General features: G+C 40.5%; 1 protein-coding gene across 5 annotated transcripts in view; it reads right to left on the minus strand.

Annotated features, from left to right (window-relative positions):
- Nucleotides 1-27,585, minus strand: part of NOL4 (nucleolar protein 4) — a 179,883-nt gene that overhangs the window by 39,261 nt on the left and 113,037 nt on the right. For 4 of the 5 annotated variants that reach the window (XM_064170437.1, XM_064170440.1, XM_064170439.1 and 1 more), the window contains 2 exons: nt 4,893-5,072; nt 3,937-4,128 (listed from right to left, as the gene is read on the minus strand). In XM_064170437.1, coding sequence (XP_064026507.1) covers nt 3,937-4,128; nt 4,893-5,072 — 372 coding nt within the window. The remainder of the gene's footprint in view (nt 1-3,936; nt 4,129-4,892; nt 5,073-27,585) is intronic. The other variant, XM_064170438.1, reaches the window with a different exon arrangement.

Below are 27,585 nucleotides of genomic sequence, written 5' to 3' on the forward strand. Positions count from 1 at the left end.
CTGAGAAACTGTCTTCAGGCATAGTTTTTCTCTTCTCTGACACACGAAAAGTTGCCTTTGGACAATGAAAACCATTTATGGCTGACGTTTTCTCTCCAATGCATAATAGTATTGCTTTGCATTACAGTAGAGCAGTAAGAAGGGGTTCCTTTTGCTTAAACAAAAGGAAGAATTTCCTTGTGAATGAGACTTTAAGACCTTGCTCTTGCACTGGAATGCACATAGTAAAAAAAGGCATAACTGGAAAAGATGCCATAAGGTGCACTTTCAAACTGAATGCCATGAGATTGGTAAAAGGAGATTATGAAGATGGGAGGAAGCAGACAGTACTATGAAAATGTAATTATTAAGCCTGTTCAACCTCATTTGATTATTTCTAGCATCTAAAATATTGCTGGACTATAACTCAATATATACATACCACATATCACCAACTGATTTCTCCTAGCTTTTTAAATTGCTAGTTTTCTATAGATATGGAGTCAGAGACAAGTCTAAATGACAGACTTTTAAACCTTCCATGAAACAGGTCATCTGACCATTTCTAAGAGAAAAAAATCCTTTTCCAAAGCTGATATAGGTCACAAAAGAGTTAATGCATAAAAAGGAGTTCTCATTCCTATCAGTCCTTGAGGAAGAGGCAGTTCACAAAGTGCCACTCTGGGTGGAAGCACAACTTGGAGATCCCATCTAAAAGCCAGTGATTTCAGGACTTGACAAACTTCCCTCCCAGTGAGAGATTCTGAACAAGGCCATAGAATTTAGCAAGAGAACATTGTCTATAGTCCATAGGCCAGAGAAAATGGGAGGACCTTACACATTGACAGTGCCTCCTTGTTGGGGGATACAGTTGTGTCAGGATGGAAATGGCACCACCAGAAGCTGAACAATCAAATGGGGAAAACACTTCCAAGGTAGAACGAGAACTCAAAGGAGTGTTTACAACAAGAAGCTATGCAATCTGTCTTGGAGTCCACAGTAACTATCTGTTATAAGTAGACACACAATGGCTATATGCTATTTCCTAAGAATATTAATACTAAGAAACACATTAATTAACACTATGAACACTCACGAGACTGAGCCTTTCTCACTGCCTCAGAGCTAGAACTGGCCTGTTATGCAGCAAGAACTGTCATTTGGATTACAGATGGCAAATAGCTGACAGAAGCAGGCTTCAGGCATGCTTTTTCATCTTTGTCATGCAGTCTTACACTAATTTAACTTAGTGTTTACATTTCCTTTTCACTTTACAACATGATGATGTAGATAGCGGCACTGTTCCACCCAGTCTGAACTGTCACATGCCATATAAGAGCAAGTAGACATTCAAAATGTAGCATTATGAGCCTGAACAAAATGAGAAACCTGTGTTTATATGTCTATAGCAAAAAACATCTCCTGTGGAGATTATTATCTGACAGCCTGTTTAATGCAACAACAGTATCACTATTGCTCCTGAGGAGATTATTATGCTGTTCTGCTGCGTTTGAGGGTAACACCTCATTCAAATTAGCACCAACACGTCCCTTTGTGATTGTTTTGAACAAATGTTATTATCCAAAGAGAGTCTTTTCCACTGTCAAAACACCAAGTACATTCAAAACAATCCCACAACCAAGTGCCTCTGTCCATGGTAGCACTTTAAACACCTTACAATCAGGAGCTGCTGATACAGTAACTTAGAAATCAGAAAACAATTAAAACCAACACACAGATACATATTACATTCCAGAATGATTCAAGACATAAACAGCAAACACCACTTATTCTCTTAGGAAGTTAATGGGAGCTTCTCCAAAGACTTTGGATATTCCTTGGCTCATGTTCCTACCTACAAACAGGGATGCAGGACAGATTTCTCTTCAGGCCCAGGAGGGCTGAAGTCTTTGGCATGAGCTTCAGTGCCTTGTCACTTCCACTCATGGGCAGCAAAGTCAGTATTTTAGAAGTTAATTTGTTTGTTTAAAGAGAAATAAAGGCATAAAAATAGGGAATATTTCTGAAATAGAAACATCACCTACTTGGATCATGTTCCTGGTTAGCTCTGCTCTTTTTCCCCTCCCAGGAATAAAGTCGATCCTGCAACCTTTATTCATATGAAAGTAACACTTGCAAATGTGCACTGAAGTCCAGCCAACCCAGCCCTTCTGGGTCAGGCTGTAAGCTCCAGAACAGTTGTGCCAGTGTTTCAGATGACAAAACCCAAGCCAGTTTACATAACTGCTCATCAGTGTGAATAATGACAGTAATGAGGCCAGAAATTTGAACAGCGAGGGGACTTGCTAGCATCGGCTAATTCTGTAAAGATCTTCAACTGAGAGTACAGCAAAATTAAAATATCTGACATTGTGGAAGCTGAACTTGATGTTGTGGAATTATTTTCAGCCAGAGGGAGCAGATACAATTTGATGCTGCTCAGTGTATTGCAGACAGTGTTTACTTTCTGGCTTTCCTCCTTTTACTTTGGAAGGCAGACAATCTGACACCTACATCACCACTTAATCTTTGGCACTTCTGTCTGTACAGATGTCCTTCATTCTACCTGTCTCTCTTCATCTGCATTTCTATTGTTCAGAAACAGTGTTATCCCAATGTGTCAAGTAATAAAGCCATGCACTCAGAATCATAAACACACAGAGATTTAGTTTTTATCTTTGGGTTTTGCATGATCTAATAGTGGTGTTACCCTATAAAGACACATGGTATTTTGTTCTTGAAACTGTCAACTAACATCTTAAACAGCATATGGAAAGCAGAGGTTTTCTGCAAAGACTGCAGGAAAGAGAAAGACAGAGAGAAAAAGAGAAACAATACATTTCAACCATCTCCAGTAATCAATGGGTTTGCAGATGATTCATTAAAAAAAAATGATATGTTTAATTGCTAAATGGTATCTGTTTGTAACGATGAGGTGATTTTATTGTGATCTAAAGGCCAGAGAGATAGCTATGGCATCACACATAAGGTGTGTAGCTACCTGATTTCCTCTGATTTTCCCAGGTTTTGGAAATTCAAATATTTTTAGAGATAATGAAGCAGCCACTTGGTGAGAAGACTCATAATTTAGCCATTCTTGTGCTACTGAGGAATGGTAAAATATTAATGTCTGAACACTGAAACACTGACAGTTGCAAACTATCATAATTTTCATAGATTTGGTTCCTTCACGATTACTAAACCATTGGGATGCTCAAACAGTATCACAGTATCACAGTATCATCAGGGTTGGAAGAGACCTCACAGATCATCAAGTCCAACCTTTTACCACAGAGCTCAGCAAGGTTGGTGCCTGTGTTTCAAAACCACTTAATGTGCTCTGCACACCTACATAGCAATGGAATGATTTCAAATGGAGTAACGTTTACTGATAAGTAATAGACTAAAATAGACAAGAAAGACTCAATTGTCAGTGTGATGTCACTACACTGGGCATTTTCTTGGGTACAGCATTCCTCCAGCAGGATCTACTCTTTACAGAGCTCACAGAAATGTATTCAGCAGAGGCATTTTTAAGAAAAAAAGTGTCCTACACCAAGACTTTTCCAGGCAAAAGTCTCTAACTATAACCTGCAGTAGGAAATAAATGATCATTCCATTTCCCTCCTTATGCCTTGCTTAGGCTTCTTTTGCTATACATCCATACTAGTTCACCTAGTGAGCACTAGTGTCTCAAAGCATTTCCAAACCAGTGAACAAAAGGCATAGATTCAGGAAGAATGAAGGAGCGAGAAAGAAAGCTCTGACCTGGTATTACCAAAAAATAAATGAACCAAAACAAAAACAAAACAAAACACAAAAACCAAAAAAAAAAAAAAAGAAAGAAGGGAAAAGGAAAAAAAAAAAAAAGACACTAAGATGAAAACAAAATAGTGCCATGGATTAACATATGGGGTTTTGATGGAAACTAGGGCTGGGTTTTAAATCAAAACTCACCATCTCAAAACCACTTCTTTTCATCCGCCTGCAGGACTTGAGGTAAGTACGTATGCGTTTTCTGGCACGCTCTTGATACTCAGGGAATTGTCGCCTGCATGAGTCAATGATAGCCTGGATCTTTTCTTTGGGCTGCTTAGAGATTGGGACCATTCGGTCCAAGTTTTCATCTACAAACAGCCTGACAAACATCTGTTGGCAAGAGGGAGACAGAGGAGATGGGTTTGGAGGGCGGCTCTCTTCTCTTCCTAGCTTCCTGTCTTGATTACTGATAGGAAGACATTTTTTCTATCCACTGAAGAGCTTTGTAATGGGAAGCCAGAAATATTAAGTAAACAGTTCTTTAAAGGGTTATTTTGGGGGGCTGATTAAAAAAAAGAAAAAAAATAAAGGGGGGGGAAAAAAGACAAGAAAAGAAGAGTCTATAGGATACAGAACTTGTGAGATTAACCAGAACAGACTGTGAAAATAGGCACTACTTAAGTTTCATTATTAACAATACGCTGTGATTGCTAATCACTTTATTGAACTGACTCTCACTTTCTCTTGGTTTGAACAATTGCTCGTGTTTTCATGCATAATTACACACATTGAGAAAGCAAAAAGAGAACAGCTGACCACTGGAATGGTCTTCTGAGAAACTAGCTACAGCCCCTTTCCATTCAATGGGTGAACATGCACATACATCCACATCCACACGCACAGGCACATGTGCACGCACAGAACAAAGCTTTGATGTCCTCGCTGGTAAAGATGGCACTCTGCCTTAAAAATGCTAAACAAAACACAGTAAATCTGTTGGCTGTTGGCAAGACTTTAATGTGTGTTAAAATAATAATCAAAATTAATTCTGCAAATTAAATTAATGTGCCTTTAATATTGTCAAACTTACCCATAAATAACAAAGTGAAAGGAAGAGTGGAAGAAAACAAGACAATGAGTGCAAGAGGACTTACATTAAAAGCTTTCAGACGTTCAGCTTCTACCCCATCTGATTCATTGACCTTCTCAGGGTCTTCCTGCTCGTCATGGTCATCTTCATCCTCATCTCCTCGATTCAGAGACAGATCTTCAGCACCTCTGCCTACACTCTCATTCTTGCCAGAGTCATAGCTTGAATAGCTGTGTGCAGGGGACTGAAAATAGACAAAGAGAAAACGTCTGTGAAAATTTACCATGGAAATAAGGCTTACTCATAAAAAAAATGCTTTATAAATAAAGAACTCCATGCTTTTTATTTTTTTGTTCCACAGAAAATGCTCATAATCCTTGTGAGAGTGAACAACTCACACTAATATTCATTTCAGTATTAAAAAAAGAGTTATCAGCAGCAAATTCAGTAAATCAATTAAAAAATTAATTACCTACAGTAATTACAGGCAAGATGAGATTTTGGCCATACAGCCTTGTTTAGGTACTACATACTGAAGTGTCTTGCAAATACCATGATGTAAATAAGGGGCAGCTGATTTGCACAAAACTTTAAAGGATGAGAAATGACACATTTTAAGGTGCTTTAAGTAGGAAACTCTGGTGTTCATCCAATCAATATCAAATAATATTGAGAGCTGCAGTAAGTTATTCAAGACATGGAGATGATTATGTTCTAGTTTCCCTTGCTAAATCCCTGACTGAATTAGAGATGAGTAGGTTTGTTAATTTTTCAAATGCTCTTCAGAGAATCACACAGCAAAACCATTTTCTCTTTGTGTTTCAGCATTCAGAAGTCTCCCCTGAGCAGGAATCCCACTTGCTGGATAAAACAGATGACCATCTCATTAAAGCGTATCTGTTTGAGGGACCAAAAAGTTTTCAGTTATCTGAAGTCAGAAGACTTCTGTTACCTGTTTTCTCTGCATACATTTAAAACTGTAGACCACAAAAAAACCCCAAACCTTCAGCAATAACAAAAAAAAAAAAATCTTCTACAGCTTAACACTTTAAGGTCAAAGCCTTCCCCCAGACACTGCATTAGACAGTATCTTCACCAAAGCCATCAGATTCACATTTAGGTAATTCAAAGCACAATTTTACTTCTACAACTTTTCCCTCTCTAGCTTCAAAGATACTGTAGTCTGGAATTTCAGAGAGACCTGAATCAGGTGAAATGAACTTCACAAACACACTGTTTACTACATGCCTCCTGCCTAAATGTCAGCAAAAGTCAGGTGTGTAATGCCTCAGTCAAAACCACATTTCAAATACTTATAATCACATGCCTTGATCTACATTCTGAGCTCCTTAAAATTGCCTTTATTTTAGGATGTTATCACCAGTCACAGAATGTAGCTGAGCAGAGAGGCAGGAGGGAAAGGCCAACAAAACCATTCATTTTAAGGTGTATTTCTTGCTTTATATTCTTATTCTAACTCTGGGTTTGGTTGGGGTTTTGTCATTATTTTTTTTTTTCTTTCCCCATTTTAATTTCCATTTCACTTTGGTCTTCTGTGCACTGAGAGTTTTTGGATTCGCTCCCTTGCCTTAACTGCAGTCATACTCCAAGCCTTCCTGTTTCATCTGTCCTCCCCAGGCTATACTCTCACAGTGCAAATCCCCTGAAGTCCTGCTTTTTAATCCCTAATGCTCCTAACATCAGATCTTGCAGCCTCTCTCATCCCCTTGAGTCTCTTCACTCTCTACATCACTCTCCACTTTCTAGGCTCTTATAGCAGATGTAGGGAGAATGAGAAAGGATCAAAAGAAAACAGAAGAGTCAGCCACTGGATACAAACACCTTCAACAAAGAGCAAGCTCAGCACCACTGCTCAGCCTGTGGCTGCACAGTTACAAGGCAAAAAATTAGCCAGAGTTCAGGATGACAGATGTTAGTCAGTATGGGAAGATAAGACAGGAGAGCAGCACAAAACTAGTTCCTTTTCTTGACACACTGATATTTTGCTTTGGGAAGATGATGACTAGCTACACTGCTGCCCATTCAGGTAACTCTTCCTTACAGAAGTGCTGCATTCCACTGAATGATCAGGCTCCAGAAGAGCATGGTTCTATCCTGATGGGAGGCTAGAACTTCTCAGAGTGTTCAGTGTATATAAGCAACAGTTTTTAACCTGGCCAATGGCTACCAGAAAGCCAACAGCTGGTAGCCTGCTAGAAAGGAATAAGAAAGTGTTCCTTGGTGCTGAAGAGATTCCCAGAGGAATTACTCTTAAATATAAGCTCACAATTACTGAATTGTTACAATTACTGCAACTGTGCCCGAGTGCATTAGAAAAACCTGACCTAGACTACAAGAAGCATTATTTTGCACTTACCTCACCCTGCACTGCAGCCACACAGCATGCAGAGGTCTTCCAGATAAACAAAAAGCCATTTAATGCGCTAGGTGCCATACAAAGCTACTGCCCTCCAGAACCCTGCTGTCTGAGACCCTTGTTCTGCAAACACTTGATTTCGCATGAGTCATTTCATCAGACTAAATCAAATTAGACTACTCATGTGCACAAAGTTAAACAGATGCAAAACTGATTTCAGCATGTACATATGTTTGGGCTGGATGCCAAGATCATAAATTATGCACCAGGACTGAGATTTGCTCTCGTGCAGGCAAGAAATTCAGGCCAAAACGGATTAGCTACATCTCTCAGAAAGGCAATAGAGTTTTTATGACTTTTTTTAAAAAGAAAGTATTGTCCAATGTCTTCCCAGAATTTATTTTAAGAACAACATCAGCATCTCCAGAACCAGGGAGTCTAACCTACTCTGCAAAGTTGCATGGCAAGAATCTGTATTTATTCGTCCTGAACTGAAGACTGTGCACGGTACCAGGAAAACAGTAGGGGGTTTCCTAGCTGTTGTGTTGGCAAACTGAGGGAAGAGGCTCCAAAAGCTCAGTTAAGAATAAAATCCCTACCTTTTTTGATTTCTACACAGATAATATTGAATTAGAGAAGGAACAGAATGTTCTTCTCAATTGTGCTGATTCTGCAGTTGTGCCAAAGCTGGTGTTTTCTTTTGGTAGTCTAAAAGCAGCTGCAGTGCTAAACAAAGACAGAGTAGGATAGCAGAGGAAAACTGTTTCTTAGCACACATTCTCCAGCTCCAGGTCTTGCACTGTCCTTTCAAAAGGCTGCTCCCACCTTTGCCTGAGGGAAACTTGCTCATCCAGATCCCTGTGCACCATCTGGCACACATTGGTATGGTCCTGCAGTGAACTAGGCTGGAGAAGTGATCCTCCTGGTTAAAATGTTTTGGGGTTGTTTATTTAATTTGTTTTTCCCATTTGCTAGGCTGTAGAAGACCAGGGTCAGGTTTTGGCTCCAGTCCACCACCTGAAAGCACAAACCTTTGTGCCAACAAGAGAGCATGAGCAGGGAAAAGGTAGAGAAAGCATAAACACCTCTGTTGACAATGATGCAAGATGTAAGCAATGATGGAGTGAAAAAATTAGTAGCCACATTTCACAAGTGAAACCTTTGTGCTCAAAAAATGTGGCTTGGAAAAGAAAGTGACTTTGCTAGTCTGTAGAAGACCAGGGTCAGGTCTTGGCTGCAGTCCACCGTCTGAAAGCACAAACCTTTGTGCCAACAAGAGAGCATGAGCAGGGAAAGGGTAGAGAAAGCATACATGTCTCTGTTGACAACGATGCAAGGTTTAAGCAATCATGGAGTGAAAAAGTTAGTAGCCACGTTTCACAAGTGAAACCTTTGTGCTCAAAAAACGTGGCTTGGAAAAGAAAGTGACAGCAATGTAAAATGAGAAATTATTCAAGGGGAACAAATGAAGCCAAGGCTAAGGCCAAGAGTATTGCCTCCCCCAAGCACTTAGATTATTATGAAGTTATCTTTAAACCACTGAGAAGCTGACAGATATATTCTAGACACTTTGTCCTCAGCCTTTCATGAAGGTCTTAAGTTCATTGTTTTAATCTCTTCCTTGCAATAATGCAGACATTTCTGATTTATAAAAATGGAAGTAAAAAATTTCTTGCCTAACAACCTGCTTTCAGGAGCTTGTGATGGGAAATATCAAACATCTTTCCAATATATGTCAACAACAAAGTTTACCTGAAGATAGGTATCAAAACATACAATAAAAGACCTGGGAGGATATCACAGTGTCAGCTAGTCCATCCTGCTGCCACAGAACAAGGTCAGAAGGTCATTCCTGACCACTGTTTGCCTGGTTGTCATCTTAAGACTTCCATTGGCAGCTGATATGCTCCCCCCAGAAGATCTGCATCCGTGTTTCGTTATCTTCTCAATTATTAGAAGCTCTTAACTCTCACCTATGACTTTCACAAACAGCACCAAGCCCCTTTCTTTTCCGCCTCTCTACCACACATGGCACTGGAGGCCTGCAGCCATTTTTTCCAGTTGCTCTTAAATCTTTCACCTTTCCCTCTTCCAGACTTTACTGTTATTATCCTTTGTACATGGTCCTTTGACACCTTCACATTGTGAGGTGTGCGGAACTTTACCACCAAGCATTTTTTCTCACTACAGAACAGAGTATGAAGTCTCCAATACAATTCCAGCATCTCACCATTGATTTCAAGATCCAATTAACCTCATTTTTATAAGCTTGTCACACCATTTGCTCATCTTACTTGTATCTTTGCATCCAACTATGACCAGTTTGCTCCCCTTGTTGCACCACAATTAGCCTTTTCAGCTCCTTCATAAAATTTCATCCCTGATAATGGGAAGGTGCCATTGTGTATAATTCTGCTATGTGGAGCATGAGGCTAACATCCTTTTTCCTGGAAGAATGGAGAGCTGAAATCTAGGTTTTCATAGGTTTGACTCTATAAAAGCATTATGTCGTGGAGTAGATTGTATAAGACACTTTCATACAAACCTTTTTTCCCTGGAATATTAAAAGATGATTTCTGTTTGCTCTATGCTACCAATGTGAGCTCTGGGAAGACAACTTCCCAGTTGCCTACAGTAGGAATTAAGAATTCTCTTCAAAGTGGTCTTTTGAGCTGAGTCATTGGTTTCACAGTAGTTAGAGAGAGAACAGTTACTGTTCCTAAGACTATCTACTTGCTCTTTCTCAGTAATTAGCCAGTCACTTTATCTGTTTGCTTATAACATTCCTTTCAACAGAAGTACATTTATTAGCACTAAGTACAGTAAACTGGAAATTACCCAAGCACTTTCATTCTGACAGGACTTACCTGGATAGATAGAAGTTTGGATTATTGAAAGATAAGAAATAATTGAAAGAGCCTCTGAAACACAGACCTTCCTTTTAGCTAAATTGTAGTCTAATCTAGGTCTATCCTCACTGGTATTAGCCAACATTGTTGAAATACATCACTTTGTCATGACTAAAAACAAGCCCAGAAATTAAGCAGAGAGTAAAAACACAGGCAACTGAGAATTCTCAGTGAGGTTGAAGAAAGAAGTATATTCAGAGGCAACAGTTTAATGAGCTTCTGTCTAATCTGTCTACAACCAATCCCATATTACCTGAATTTCAACAAGTTCAGGACATCTCCTGCTCCTTCCTCAGCCATTATGGAGGGGGAAAATTCTTGGAAGATCAGAGTAAGTGTGTTCAAACCTCCCTAGTCCGCCCGTGCAGAGAGTAACAGGGCAGAGCTGATTTAACAGAGCAGGAGGCTTGCCTACTTCTCACAGCTGTTATTTTACAAAGTTGCTTTGTTAATGACTTCTAGAACTCCTGTCACTGATGCAGCAAGACAGGTATTTTCAACCAAACACAGAAAAGCCCTAGTTGCATAACCCCCAATAAGCAGTCATGTTGCAAAATGTGGCTGCTGTGTTTTTGGCAAAAATACAATGTCCTTTGTAAGAGCTGAAAAATCAAAGCTAAGTGGTGACAGACTCAAATAAAAGCCTCAATTATTTTTGGCATCATGCACCATTATTTTGAAGCTTTAAGAGGATCTGACAGAGTTTCTGTAACTCTGACAACCAGAGGCTGCCACACAGGAAAATTCATCATGAATGTCTGGATTTCTGCAAACCAGGAGCCAACAGAGGATTTTAAGGTTTCTTAATGAGAGCCCAAAACCAAACCAGAAGGTTTTAATGAAGATGTTATACTCTTGCAATAGCCTACTCTGCCAGAAAAAGAAATTCTACCTTATTATCAAAGGCAAGGAAACTTCATGAGTGGTCTCCTAAGGACAGCATTAGCACACTTTGCAGGCACTGCTATAGCTCTGTGAAGCTCAGAGCCAGTAAGTGCCCCATGCAGTCATAGGATCATAGGATGTTAAGGGTTGGAAGGGACCCAAGGAGATCATCGAGTCCAAGCCCCCTGCCAGAGCAGGACAATACTATCTAACACAGATCACAGAGGAACACATCCAGACAGGCCTTGAAAGTCTCCAGAGAAGGAGACTCCATGACCTCCCTGGGGAGCCTGTTCCAGTGCTCTGTGACCCTTACAGTAAAGTTCTCCCTTGTGTTGAGGCAGAACCTCTTTTCTGCAACTCACGCCCATGTGCTCTTGTCACAATGGCATCAGGCAAAAACACAATTGGGAAATGACCACTTTTTGGTGAAACTTTGACCTTTTGACAAGATACTTTGCAGTTTCCACTCAGATTCCACAAGGTTTAATCTTGTGTTTCTTTTCTAAACTTCCATAGTGACAGATTTAACTGAGGATTAGAGGACATGAAATATACTCCAGTGACATTATAGGCAAGTAGTGGGCATTTTCTACCACCAATAATTTGGACAGTTGCTACAGAACTGGCTAAGAGCTACAAACTGTTGTGGGAAAAAACACTGAGCTATTAATTTCTACTCATTCTATTTACATTGGAAGTGAAACCTCTGGTATAGACAACACATTTAGGAAGTAACAAAGATGGAAAGACCTAAATAAACTTGAATATTGCAGTGGCAATCACAACACAGAACTCTCAATCCTCTCTCTATAGCCTGTCCTCGTCTAAGTAACAGAAAAGTGAGACATAACGAAGAACATCAGCAAGGGTACAACAAACCCTTGAGTTTCATAGGCACTCTCCTGCAAGAAAACAGCAGAATCCCTGATGAAATTCAATCTATCCTGCAAGGAGCACATTTACTTCCCAGCAGTGCTGCCCCTGTTGTTAGAAAACATCCCAGATTACTGCTAGTTTTCAAAACGAAAGCAACTGCAGTCATAGCCTCTCATGTCTGACTTAGGTGTGAAGTTACTGTCAGCAAAAGCAGAACTGAGATACAAGAGTGAAATAATTTCTTGAGTAGTAGGAGCTTAAGCATCCTAAGCCTACAGTTTTATTTCTAGAATAGACTAGGGCTATCTGTGTGCAAAGAAATAATATTGTAAACACAGAGGAGCAGGGGTTCCTCTCAACATGGCAGATTGTATGCTCTGTTTTAAACTTGAGCATACTGCTGCTGGAAAACATAAGTAGTAGTATCCCTCCACTTTAGCAGTGAGGAATGCAAACCACCTGCAATCATTGGTATGGTCAAGGGCTTCTTGTCAAACATTTAGAGTGAACTAGATAATGACCACAATCTTTGCTCTGTTTTTTGACTCCTTTTCAATTCCTTCTGATGCTCCTTGGTTCAGTTTAAACCTTTTCTTTTTTCCTCCCCAAGCTGCCTTTTTCCTAAAATCTTTCATCCTTCTCTTCATCTTCCAATTCATTATGCCTTTAGTACTGACTGCTTCAGTCTCCTCTTGTGTTGCTCTCTTGACTCTCGAACTATTTCCTTCATATCTTCATCCTTAAAATTCTCTCTGCTCTCTCTTGCCATAAATTTAAACTTTCACACCAAAAGGGTTCAATAACCTTCTTTCTTCTTCAATTACAAACGTGAAACATAAGGCTCTTTTCATAGGTCCCAAAGCATGAATCTGCAGCAGGAAACTGTGTGCTTAGTTGTGAACAACATCCCTTCAATCTGTGCCTGTCAGCTTCAGGTGAAGCCTTTCCTAAGAGAACTACAACCCCAGGGAACCTACAGACTTTGTACCTGTACCTCTATTCCACTACCTTTGACTTCCTCACTCTTTATTACAACAGCTTTTCTACCCCTCTATAGCAGCTCAGCTACTTACAAGCTTTTTCTATCTGCAGACTTATGTTCCCAAAGAGCAAAGGTATTCACAAGTGAAGGAGTTCAGTTTCTATCAGGAAGTCAGGAGATAAACTTTTAATTATTGGGGTTTTGACACTTTCAGCCTGCTGCCCTGCCTCTGTGCATTGCAGGAAAGCTGGAGAGAGAAGCCATGCAAAAGGCTTCCAGGTTATACAACGTTTCAAAACTTCCAGAGAGTAACAGCAGAGAGAGATAACAGGGAGAACAACTCTGATCACTGCAGGGTTTGTGTGTTCCAAGAGCAGCAGCAGCAAAGCAAAAGTGTGATTATTTTCCCTAAGTAAATGGAAATCAAGCAATGATGATGAAGGATGTCTCTGTCCCATTCTTGTCAGGATTTTGGCAATGGTAATTGAGGTCCAGGAGCTCAGCAATTCCCAATAAAGCCTGTCTAAGGCTACATAGCAGCTGGAGTTATTAAACACCTTAGTTACATGCTGAGCTGTGGAACTCTATCTTCTAATAAGGAAGGAGGAGCAGCATTTTTCACAGAAGGAAGAAGAACACAGTGCACAGAACCAAAGTGGGAAATAATGAGGAACTAGAACTGATGATCAGGCAAGAGAGGAAGACAACGATTTAAGAAAGGACCTTTCTCGGTGTGCTCTTCATGAATTTATTCAAGGTTTCTTCCCTGTGATGTCCTCTCTCTACTTTGTTCCTACACAATGACATTTTAGAGGCTCTCCCATCTTTCCAGTCTGAGTGCAGATATTTGGGAAGGATGTTAGGAATCTTTTGGTGGAAGCAATAGAGAAGGAAAGCCCCAACCTACCCATCTCCATCACCTGAGACAAAATTTGTCTCTCCCTCCCTCAGCCACTACAGACAGATGCCAGGATAGGTGAGAGGAGACAGTCCTGTCACTCCTCCTCTTCTGATTATCAGACTCTGACTGATCATTTAGAAGCACAGATTAGATGAAAAAAGGCAGCAATGGTAACATATTGGGAGACAGCCTCATGGGAAAAAACAAAGCCAACAGATGAATACCATGCATGTGACCCAAATTAGTCTGTTCAGTACTGAAGAGCCATTTACAGTTATCATAAAAACAAGACAGCACACCAGAGACTGATTTCTCTGGAGGAAAGCTGGGAATGCAGCAGCAGCACAACAAGGGCCAGTTGCACATGCAGGAGAGGAGCATATTGGTTGCACAGAAGTGTAGGGTACAACTAGAGGATGAAGGTCTAGATTGTTCTTGCTCTTCCCTTTGCCTCTATCTGCTTATAGTAGCAACTTTTTTCCCCCCTTTTTATCCCCTATTTTGCTGAGCTTTATGTCTCTGGAGGTAAATCAGCTGTCTCTTGTTAGCAACCAGCCCTGGGAGACAGAGGCTAACTGCCTTAATTATTGCTTAAGGGCCAGGTGGGGAGCTTTAGAACTTGAGATCAATCAAGAGGGAGCCAATGAAGACAGGGCTCCTGAATGGGGCAGAGTGGGGGTCGATTTTAGCTTGCAGTCCTGAGTGACAGGATGATGCCTGGAGCTGAAGCTGATGGAATTCCACAAAGAAGTACTTCCTCTACCACTGCTTCCAAAGCAGTTTTTAATATGTTCATGCTAGTACCTTAAATAAACAAATAATCCTACTTATAGTCTTGCTTTAATGAGGAAGCAAACAGTGTAATTGGACATACACCACAGAAAAAACGTTGAAGTGCTGGTAAACTCTCTACTCAAGAGGAAGCTCTACATCACTTGGTTCAGCCTTGTGGGCTGCACATTTTATTTCCAAGGTCAGCATTTCAGTATCTGTTTGTAAAAGGCCTTCAAACAATCCTGAAGCCTACTCATCTTCTTTCTCTATTCTAGATGTGCAAATAAATCAGCCTCCAACCTGACACTTCCTGAGTAAGGTTTCTGCAATATGTTTCTGTGCTTCTTCACAGGTTTGGTTTGTTCTGTTACAAAACAAACCAGCAGCAGTGGTCAGTCATAATGACCACAAACAAATCTATAGTTTGGCACATCCCTGAAGATGTGACAGGAGAACCATTAGACCAAAATTGAAGCTTTGCTGCTTTGTGTTTTGCATAGTTCATGTTTCACAGGCTTTAAATAAGCAGAGCTGAGGAAACATTCTTTATACCCTGACTTTGCTCACCAGAAATGGTTTACCCTGGTTAGTGCTTTGCTTGATCAGATGACTGAAAACTGCACTGCCCTCAATTAACTAATTCAAGGTAAGGACATATGTTAATTATTTTTTTTCTGGAAGGATGAAAGGCTTTGGGGTAGGATTAGGGAGGTCCATTAATTTTTGAAATTAAATGCTATCCTTTTGCTGTCCCATATCTTGGATCCTGCACTTTATAGCAAAACCAGAAGTAAACATGTCTGTTGTGTAAGATAGCCAGCTGTAGCCTGAGCACAGCCCGTGGAAATCTGCCCTTGCAGAGTTCAGACAAGTCCTCTCATGTGAGATAGGGATGGGCTCTGAAGCTAATGTTTACTTGTTCACCACTGCCACTTAAAACCCTCTTGCATTTTCTGTCATTAATCCATACCCTCACCAGGGCCTTGAGTGCATGCTCAGGTCTTATTTTTAAAGCCCACATCTTCTGCGTCCTTCATCTCTGTGGCCCTTCCCAAAAGTCCCCCTGAAGCTGAGCTATGCAGTGGGGCTCAGTGCTGTCCCAGGCTGCTCCTAGCTCACTGCCTGTCCTTTCTGCACTGAACTAGAACCTGCCCACCCTCCCCTGCTTGCCTGCTGGTCACTGGGCTGTCAGTGACCTGCCCTACTGCCAGCAGCCCTGCTCTGCAGGTTGTGGGGTGCAGTGAGGCTACCTCTGCATCAGAAAAGGCACTGCCCTTGGGTCATGGCTACCCTCAGCTCCCTGAATGCCTTCCCTTATAGAGAAGATTCACTCTTGCTGCTCTCTACAATGCTGATGACATGATGACATGAAATGGCATTTGCAGTAATAGTTCCCTTGGGTGCTCTGCTGCCAGTCTTGCTTTTGAACTGCTACACACAGGATCAATTCATTCTTTGTTCTCTACTTTGAAATTTTTTTGGAATAGCCTCTTAAGTACTCCACAAAATTATTATTGCATCCAATCTTGTCCCATATTCAACAAAATCTACTTCAGATCTGCTCTGTGACAATAGCACAGATTTCATTTTGCACGCTATTTGTTAAATTAAAGTCTCCATAACACTATGGCAGTTTCTCCTGTTCTAGAACTTTCTCTCCTCTTGATAACTAATCAAAGATAAAGCAATGACCTGAAATGCATGCTCCCAAGATCAGATATGTCTTTTGTTTTTGTCAATCTCACTGCTTTTTCTAGTCAGTAATTTGTCTTTCTGAGCCCTTTTAGCTGAAGTGAACAGTGCCAAGAAAAGTTCACTGAATTAAGGCAGAGGTAACATAAATCTGAGACTGTGAACAGGGTTTTGAATGGGCAGCTTTTCTGTCTGTCTAGTGGCTTTTGCCTTCATGTATTCACAGAATCACAGAAACATTCTAGTTGGAACAGACCTTCAGGATTACCAAGTCCAACCAGTAGCAGAGACAACAAAACTTCTGCCCCTGGCACAAGTGTAAGAAGAGCTACTAGGATAATTCTCTATGAAGAGGTCACCATGCAGAGTAGATCCATGGTTTTGAGCTGAATTCTCTCAGTAAGTAATTCTGTAGCAGATCACAACACAGTTGACTTGGATTGGTTTATAAGGATGATTGAGGAAGAGTTCCCAACAGCACAGGAGACTAGAGGCAGTAATGTAAAAAGTCATTTGTGACAACTAGGATGAACATACAGAAGTGAGGGCCTAAAATGACTGCATGGCAGTGGAAATTTCACGTTGTGCTGACAAAGCCATTTCAAAGAAGAAAGAAGAGGGAGGCTACTGCACACCCAGTCTCTGACCTGCAGCAGGACTTTGTAGGGAGCTGCAAAAATGAAACACTAACAGATGCTCATTTCTGCCCCTGCTTTTTAGAGTAAAAAAGCTCTTTGCTTTTTTAATCTTTATGTTTTCTACACATCCCAGCTGATGCTTGCCCAAAGCCTGGTGGATTGTAAACACAGAGGCCAGCTGCTGTAACACCAGTGAACAGTACATGCAAGCCACTGCAGGATGTGTTGGTGCCAACGGTAGTTCCATGGCTCTGGTGGCTGAAGCATGTAAATGTCAGGAAATCGGCTGCTGGCATAAAAAGCTGTAATTTAAAGGTGTATGTAAAGGCACAATGTCAACAGCACTTGCCAGAAACACATGGAAAGAGCACAGGCCTATTAAGCAGGACAAATTCAGCAACTGAGAGAGCACTCAGCCAAGCGAGCTACAGATTACCCACGCTGTGAAACCACACTGATTGTATGGTAAGAAGTGGTATTTAAGGAGGAAGCCAAACAACTTGCTTGATGCAGGAACACAGATACACACCTGTACTTTGTACATAAACTGCTGACCCAGGCTGAACATCCAATGCAGCCTTAAGCAGAAGAGCTCACACTGCTGTACAGCTTCAGACAATTCTCCTGACACATCTGCAGTCTCATCAGCCTGCAGTGCTCTCAGTTTTGGCTACATGCTTATTACTTAGTTCAATCAATGATCCAATCAGCAAATTAATGGCTGTACACAGTCCAAGTCTACAAGACCAAGGCCACATTCTGAGATATGTGTAAAAGAAATTCAGAGGCAAATGTTGGTCTCGTATCCTCAGGAATATAACAAAGACTACAGCATCAATGTAAGTGGAATTAACAGCAGCTTGTACTAATATCCTCTGAATTTATGCAGCTGTTAAGAGAGGAGAATATATGGATGACTGAAAGGGAACCAGATGACTAGGTGAAAGGCAACTGAGACTCATCGCTATTTTAGGGTAGGAGCACTGCACTATGCTGGCAAATGCACCACAAGGCCAATGGCAATGAATTATGTCATGCCTGTATTTACCCACCCACAGACAGTGGTGGAACATCCTTGCCTCACAGACTGGCTCAATGTGAAGCTGGTTTATTGCTGTTGATATTTTCAGAATCTCAGACATACTATGCAAATCCAAAGAATGAAGATATAGGAACCTCTGGCAATTAACATATAAATGACTGATTCATGTTGTATGAAGTTATTATGCACAGAATTATCTCATTAATAACTTTAAAATGCAACAATATGAATTACAGATGCTAAATGACAAACATCAAAAGCAGCATTGCAGCATCATACACAATTAAAGGACATGACTCACCATTAGGAAAAGACAGTAAAAGTGGAGGAAAAGTTCTGAAGATCCTGTCACCACTGCCACTGAACAGCCTAAATTGGGAAGGGGTGAGGTGTTGCATATACAGCTCTGGATATAAGTTATCTGCACTGTAAGCATCATTGTAGAGTGAGGAATAAGTGTGGAAAAACCCCTAAACAACTAAATCTAAACATAGAAACAAAGAATTGAGTATAAAGCAAAGCAGCATACTCCCTGCCAAGATCTCATATTAAAAAAAAGAGAAAGAACAAGGAATATAAAAAAAGTTCTCACAAAGTTTAGAGACAGTCTTAAAAACTACTTACCTCTTACACCAGTGAGAATGATCTTGAATTGGCAGAGTGACTACTGTAAAAATAAAAAGCCTTTCCTGAATTTTATACCCTGAACCAGATGTATGCAGGGCTAAGTACTAAAGACTATGAAACACAGCTATCCAGTCCAGGTTTTTCAAAAGCTTGTGCCAGGGAACTGGCAGTCCAAGAGGCTAAAAGCCTTTTTGGCTCTTTAAGCATTCAGGACACTTCTACAGACTCATAGATGTTGAGCTCAGAAGGTAAAGCCCACACTGTGGAACATCACCTGGTAACTCTTGAACAGGAGAGAATACTTGTCACTATTTTCCTAAACAACACAGCCATGCCAAATAACTTGCAAATCAATTAGGACAAACACTTATAAAAGAATAGCTACATTAAGTGGATTTTTCTTTACCAGCCTCCATACGAATGGTTGCTTACAGTCACAGTAAACATGGTTTATCTCAATTCCAACCCAACTTACAAGCAAGTATTTAATCAGCCGAGTCTTTTAATGACTTTGTCTTCTAAAACAAAAGGCAGCCTCTTAATTGGTAAGAACCAGTGAGATCTGTGAAGTCAGCATTGCTTTATGTCTAACAGTGTAGCAAATTTTTCAGCTCCTCCGTGTTTTGTCTTTCCTTCAAATTCACTGTGGTTTCCAATATCTTTTTTTCAATATTACACAAACCTGTATGTTGTGTGTTTCCTGAAGGCAAGATCACACTGAGGAGACTCAACTGGATTATTATATATGGAGGTAGATTTTTAAAAGCACCTATTGAACTACACAGAACAATCAACCTTGAGAGATTCCTCTTTAAGGCGCAACTGACACACTAAGCATATTCCAAGGGATCTTTGTATCTCATTCCTCCATCTCTCCATCTTCCAGCTGAGCCAAGAGGGTATGAGGTGGCACACATACCCCAAGCTCATCTGACTTCTTTTCCACTAAACACAGCTATTCCTTCTAAGGAACACACTGGAGGAAACAGCACTTTAAAAAACCTTTATTTCAGTAATTTAATACAATTCTTGACACGGGGTCCAGTCCCACGGGGTTCCACCTGCAAAAGAGGTTTTAAGAGTATATGACTAACTGGACAAAGTGAGACAACAACACCTGCATTCAGAGGGGTCAAAAAAACCTCCCATAGCACTGATTCAGTACAAAAGGCTCAAAGACTATCCATCTGTCTTTTTGAGAGCTGGTGTAGCACTCACAGTGTAATGTTGAGTACTGAGGACAGGCCATGCTGAGGCTACTCATGGTAATGCCTAAGGAAATCAACTCACCTTTCCCAGTTTTTCATGCAGATTCTTTAATCCATCCTGAGACTTCAGAGTCCAGGAGAGCAGTAGCAGAAGGTACAAGACAGAAATTGCAAATAGTTCTGCAAGGGTGCTTCCTGATGGAGTCAGTTTCCAAGTTCCATGGAAACACAAGAGGAGAAACCACAATACTTCATGACCTCTACACAAATACAAAATGAAGTCAGAAGCACCACAGAAAATATCCCAATTTTAACTAAAATGCACATGAAAGATAATCACACACTTGTCTACTAGAGCACCTGTACACAAAGGTTAGGTGTGGGTCACTGCAGGTGCCTTGGTAATGAGAGAGATGAGCTCCATATGCTCCTGATTCACCCATGTGATTCCATCATGGCTGCTGGATCTGACTGTTATCAGAGGAGGTGCAAGAAAGCAGATATAAATAAATACAGCCATAAGTGTGTGCCTGTGTCTATGTATGAATATAACAAGAAGAACATGTAAGATCCCTGTAAGATCCAGGGAGTTTCTCGTGACATATTCACAATGAAAAGGATTAAGAAAACTGTATAGGTGTACAGGGCCACTGAGAATGACAGCCTGTGACTAAAGCAGCTGATGAAAAGAGGCATCTATACGGGAAATACTCAGCAGTACCGTGCCAAGATCCAAGCAACAGCTGCAGCATTTCATAAAACCACTCAGCTCCATGAAGCAGCAGTTTGGTAAAACTCTGCAGATGCATCTGGAATTCAGTCACCATTAAAATGTTTCATGATATGCATGTGCACATTGGTGGAATTACAGCTCACACCAGTTGCACACCCCTACCTTTTCTCATTCTTTATACTCTCACCAGTGCCCAGTGATAAGCAAACATTGCCTATTTACACAGTTCTCAGATACCTGCATCCAGGCTCTTTTGCTGCCCATGCAAGAACACTCTTCTGTAACATTTGTGTCAGCCAGTGGCTTGTTAACATGTGTTTTGCAGAACGATTTGATTGATATCTTTTGATGGTGTGTGATAAACATAACACACATTTCACAGCTTTCAATGCTTATCTCTACCACCATCCCCTCCCTTCCTCAATAACTAATGTAGATGCTGCTTTTTCAATTGGTTCTTTGAAGCATTCAAAATCAGTCACTGACAGAGGCAAAATGCAAGGCAGGACGTTTTGATGAAACATATGGCAGATGAAAACCTCAAGCAGACTGACAGGGATTATTGGAGGTTGTTCTTTTTCACTTCCTATTCGATAGGGAATAAGATAGTGCCAGAGACCATCTGGGAAATCCACCTAGCAAATCCCTTGTTGTTGCAGGGATCTAGAGAATCAGTGATAATTCCAGTGCCTCACTTTTCTCCTCTGGCATATTCCAGCTGCACCATTGTTGTTTCCTGTAGGCTGAAGGGTTTTAAACAGAACTTCAGGGAGGCTGTGATGTTTTGTGAGCTGAACTGTTGCAGATCCTTTTAAGAGAGTACATGTCTATTACCTAGGCTGCCATTTCCAGAGTACTGGACTCACTAATTCAGATGATTCCTCTTTTCTGGTAATTGTTATTATTACCTACATCTACTATTTTGTTCCTAAGCCAAAAATTTCAGGTAAGTCTTCCTAGGCAGTCTTTGGAAACAAATAAAGGAGAAAAGAGGAGAATTAACAGACAAGGCTGGAGCAACAAAAAGAGGATGAAAAGACCAGCAACAAAAAGAATGATGAAAGTGAACAAAATAGTTAAGTAGTTTTGAAGTTGAATTCTATTTCTCCTTCCTTTTTCTATTTAAAAATTGGCCTATTCACTTCTCTTGCGTCACCCTGCAAATTCAGTATCATGAATAAGTAAATAACTGAACAAAACATTCTGTGTCCTCATTATTCCCAGAAATTGCTACAGAAGGAAAATGGAAGGGACATAAGAGCAGTTCAAAGGTGTATCAAGCATGCAGCAAGACATTCAGCAGCCTATTGGCATTCATTTAACAACACCCCGGCACAAACCACCCCTCCCAAGATTAGAATGTGAGATGCCTCTAAGACAACTAGTAAAAATTACATTTATTTTAAAACCTTAACAACATGTTGCTACTAAAGTAATTCAAAAACATTCTTCACTTCTTTTCTCTTTTTCTTCAGTAGCTGACTTGTCATATAGAAAAGAATCCAGCACCAGAAGAGAAAATTGGGGGTAACATTACAGGATTATCAACTTCTTCAATAGCAATATGGTTTTGGAGAAGTGTAATGGGTGTAGAAAGTGGTCAATTATCAAGCCATTCATCACAGATTAGTTTTGAGGATCAGCTCTTCAACCTCTATATCTGAAAAATAAAAAAATGACAGTTCATTAGCTGTAAATAATATTAAGACCAAACACAATTGCAGTAGGTAGCAATTATTGCTGCCCTATTATATCTTGCTCAATTTACCATCAAATAGTATCTAATCTTCCAAGAGCAAGATTTGCTCTCAGTCTTTTTCTAGTTGGTAGAGGAGCTGCATATGTGATAACAGGAGAAGAAAAAGCTGCAGTGAAGCATTTGACCTGGTAGGACTTCAACACAGTTTCCTTCCTAAGAAAACAAAGCACAAAAGCAAGAGTTAGGGATTGAAGATATTTACTGTACCAAGGCCCAGCCTTGGAGGTACCTGTCAGGTACAAACCCTAGTTGAAGTCAAAAGGAATTTGACTGTCAGGTACAAACCCTGGTTGAAATCAACAGGAACCTGACTGAAAGGTAGAGGTTTGGCTTCTCAGGCTATTGAGTTATATAAAGCTCTTGGCTATAAAAAGGGAGGGAAAAGGTAATTTCATACTCCTTACCTCACTGACTGCAGACACACTTGATAGCTTTCTCTCTTGTCTGAACAGAAGTCAGCCACTACAAGAAAGTTGGACAAAGTCTCCAGGTACAACTGCTTCTGTTTCAGTATGAAAGCAATGACTCCAGAGATGAGTGTGAATGAGGACAGACAGCTGGATCTGTGAGTCACACTGATGTAATCTGGAACCAACAGCATCACTGTCTGATACTTGACCAATGTGCAGTTGTTTCTCAAAAACAAAATCTGAGAAGATTTATAGCAGGTCATAGCAGAAGTATCCTCTTCCACACCAACTGTACATCAGTTGGGCTTGCACACGCATACGGAGCCAGGCTGCATTCCCCATTATGGATACGTAAATCTGGACCAGCATCATCAGTTTCAGTTTAATTGATCTGGATTTACATCATTGTAATGAATACCCCGCAGGAAACCAATTTCATAGTCAAGAGGTTTCACTGAACATGAAAACCTGCTACTAAATGTACTTCCAAAGGAAGGAATTAGACATAGAGCTGATGTTCTTGTAGACAAAGGACTCTGATGAATGTGGCCATTCCAGAAGGTAATTCATATTTTCTGACAAGCACTGCACTGATTTTGTTCATGCACCTGTAGTTGTCTCTCTTTGTACCAATGTCCTTTTTAGTAATTTAGTATGCCTAATCCCTAAACTCAGAAGATTCCAGTCTGCAAAAGACAGTGCATTATAAAATCAACTTTCTTTTCAAGGAACAGGCTTATTCACCCATCAGGTTTTTGGTACCAAATATTTCTCAGTGGCCTATAATAGCTCCTTTAGCAAAGAACAGCAAATAAACATGAAATACCTTTATTTTATTCCCAAAGCTACACTGCTTTCTCCAAAATGACTTCTGGAGCTAGAAATCTCTGGTTTTCTCATCTTCTAAAATTATGAGAAAGTAAAGCCAAGATGTTTGACAAACTGGTAAAGCAAAATAAAAAAGGGCTGTCTAGAATGAGATGAAGCTACAAAACCCCTGTGTACAAAGCAGGCATTAAGAGGAAAAGAGAAAAGAGGATAGATTATCTCACTCTTGTGTAGGCAAGTGGGTAGGAAGACATGAGGAAATCACAAAATTCGTTACATAGACTTTGTGCTCCTCTTATTAATGTTCTGTATGCAGAGGAGAAGGGGCCTATCTCCTCCTGTTACACTGGTTTTTGTGTCCCAAGGAGCTGCAAAAAACACTGGCATGCCTGCTACCTTTGCACAGAGAGAGAAAAAGATGCATATGTAACAGATCTTTTGAGCCTGCCTTCACACACAAAGATGAGATGCAAACCAAAAGATGTTGCAGCCTTGTCTCACCTACACATGATGGCAGCAGGAATGGATTTCACCTTCTTTTGTTCACTTCTTTTATCATTTTTGCTTTTGAATGTCAGTACAAATTATTCCCAAGGATTTACTGAAAAGCAGCAATGATGGAGTCCATCAGAAAACAATTAAGGCACAGCTGGAAGATGTCACTATCTTCACCTTGGTGCTGCAGTCAGAACAGTGGAAGCACACTGGACCCTTGTGAGGCTGCAGGCTCAGGCTGTGCTGATGTCCTGCTGCTCTGCAGGGTGTGCATCATGCTGGTTTTACAGTCTGCCCCACTCTTGTTGTTTGCTCAAAATCTAGTGTGCTACTAACTGTTGTAACATGTCCTGCCTCTACCTTTCACCTCCTCATAAGATATTAATATGCAAATAAGAGCTTCATAGAATCATAGAATTGTCAGGGTTGGAAGGGACCTCAAGAATCATCCATTTCCAACCCCCCTGCCATGGGCAGGGACACCTCACACTAGATCAGGTTGCTCAGAACCACATCCAGCCTGACCTTAAACACCTCCAGGGATGAGGCTTCCACCACCTCCCTGGGCAACCCATTCCAGTGTGGGAGAAAAACTTCCTAACATCCAATCTCTATCTACCCACTTCTGGTTTTGCTCCATTCTCTCCAGTCCTATCACTACCTGATGCCCTAAAAAGTGCTTTTCCAGCTTTCCTGTAGGTCCCCTTCAGACACTGGAAGGCCACAATAAGGTCTCCTGGGAGCCTTGTCCTCTCCAGACTGAACAACCCCAACTCTCTCAGTCTGTCTCCATAGGAGAGGAGCTCTGATCATCCCTGTGGCCTTTCTCTGGACACATTCCAGCATGTCCCTATCTTTCTTGTAATTAGAGGCTCCAGAACTGCATGCAGTACCCAAGGTGGTTAGGCCATAAAAGAAGGCTGTCAAACAGCTGCACTGCAGACTCTTAAGATACTTGCAGTAACAGAACAGCAGTCAGTAAAATATGGCATTAACAGTTTTTAGACTATGGCAATTAAAAAAATCCAAGCAAACAATCTAGTTTCCTCTCATGCCATATGCTCCCTTTAAGCATTTCCTCAAGCAAACCTGCAGGCAGAGATGAACTAGACAGTGACCTCACATGACTGAGAGACACCATCTGACGTGACAAAGTTCACTGGATATGAGGAATGACCTTTCACGTTTTACTAAGGTACAATCAGACCTTTTAAAAGGAGAGAGTGAAAAGGAAACACATTGAACTACCTTACTCCTCAGAGATGCTGTCATCTCTGGCTAAATTCATGTGGATTCCTGTTGCACCAGCAGATAACAACAGGCTTATCAAACAGCATAGTCAGGTTAGGGTGTCTGGTTTCCCTCAGTAATGATGAGCCCCAGCAAAACAGATAATAAAAGACTGCACAGCTAATCTAAGCACCAAAGCTGACTAAAGTTCTAACTAGAACAGTGAGCAGGAACTTCAAATGACTCTTCGCCTGGGATGTCACATATGCTCTGGCTTTCAGATCTCATTCAAGGTTACAGTCTTTAAATACCTTCTTAGCATGGGAGGTCTTACAAGTGGACACCCCACCAAGGTAACATGACATAGCATAAATGCATCCATTACAACACCAGTTTGAACATGCAACAGTTGGGAGCAAACAGCTCCTTGCAGTGGTCCATGACAATGACAACAACGTTCTTTAAAATCAGGCTGCAGAAAAAAGCTTGAAAAAGAATCCAAAAGCCCAGTATTAAAGGAGTGACAGAAAGATCACCCTTCTAGAAACTACATGAAAGCTCTGCCTTATTGTGAACCACTGTGACTATAATGACATGCACTTTAGAATGCAGGATTCTAATTAAAGGTCACTGTATGCAGCAATCATTACTTACTGTGCTCTTATTTGAAACTGTGCTTTTCTTTCCAGACTCAGAGAAAAATTACTTATCTTGGGCACTTCTCCATGCAGCAAATTACACACTTGAGCTAAACATAATGCATATTAACTAAGCCTACTATACATTCAGAGGAGCTGGAGGTGTCCAGTTTTTTTCTATCAGATATTTTGTCTGGTAGAAAGTAGACATTGACCAACTGTCCACAATTATGTGGACAAAATGGACAAATGGTGTGTGCCCTCCTTGTTACTTCACATTAATGCATCAGGAGATGCATTATAGGCATTCATAGTCTGTAGCATATGTTTGCATCTGGGAAATCCCAGAGAGACTTTTAGCATATTGGGAACATCCTTTGCAGTACAGACATAATGAAGCCTTTATTGGATGCAGGTAAAATAGATGGCACAACAGAAGTACTGCTGCTTAGCTTAAAAACCTCTTGTCCCATTCTGTATCACAATAACCTTGTTATCCAAATGCAGAAGAGACAAAATCATTCAAAAATGAGTGGGCTTGCTTCATTTCATGAACTAAATGCTGTGGAAAAGATAAAGCTATATGATCAGTTTTCCAAACAAAATATATGGTATAGGAAAAAGCAGTAACACATGAATTAGAAATCAAAATTCTCAGTCACATATATCCCAGCAATCCCACGCCTAAGCATATAGTGATTTAAAATAATTCTATGCATTTAACTACTTGAATTCACAGGACTGCATTTGCAGAGCATTTACAGATGAGTAGTCTGCAAGTTTCTTGTAGTACAGAGACCTAGCCACGTTAAGGTAAATTCATGTAAATATATTTGCAGCTCTACAAAATGCCACTGACTTCAGTTTAGCCAGAAATGGTTGTAGAAAGTTGTGCTGCTCTGATCATCTGAGTCTTACTGGAGGACCAGTTCCCCAGTGCCAGCTTAATAAAAGCATTATACATAGAATACATTTATATACATATACAATATATATACGCACACACACATATGCATTTAGCATTATAAAAACCTGGGTTTTTTCTTACATAACACTTTTTCAGTGAATGGTAAACCACTTTGGACCAGAATTTAAGGTTATATTACAACCTGGCAACTCCCTCCACTGCACTCAGCATGTGGCCTTTTTACACACACAGTCATTGCCTGAAAGTGAGGATTCCAAGAGGAAGGTTACACCGTCCACTGAAACATCATGCTTGTTCCAAGAGTGTTACCAACATCAGTTTTAAAAGTTGCATTCCAAACTAACTGAAAAGAGATTTCCTCAAATAATACATCCTAGCAGTTTGAAAAGTTGAATTCAAATTTCTTCACACGGTTCTCTAATCTCCAATTATTCAGACAAGGAAAATGGCTTATTCCCCAAAAATATCTACCTCTCTTACAAATCAGCAGTGGCTTCCTCTGTATACATTAGAAAGGCCTGATTCTAGGAGTATGTTAAATATCCCAGTGTTCACATTCATGACTCTTTCTCAGAATGAGACCACTACCTGGCAAACATTTCATACAGCACAAGCACATAACTGCTTCAAGTAAGCACTGACAAGATGAATATTCTAAAAATTGCATTTCCACAAAGAAGCAGCCACTTTCACAAAGGAAAAAAACCCCAACAAACCCACATTTACCTATTAGCTGTCAGATTTACAAAGAAAATATGGTGGATACACTACCATTTTTATCTCAACTGCTTCTTCTGATCACGTTTCTGCTGCACGTACAAA

The sequence above is a fragment of the Pogoniulus pusillus genome, chromosome 34 (genome assembly GCF_015220805.1).
Source record: "Pogoniulus pusillus isolate bPogPus1 chromosome 34, bPogPus1.pri, whole genome shotgun sequence".
In the NCBI taxonomy this organism is placed as follows: domain Eukaryota; kingdom Metazoa; phylum Chordata; class Aves; order Piciformes; family Lybiidae; genus Pogoniulus; species Pogoniulus pusillus.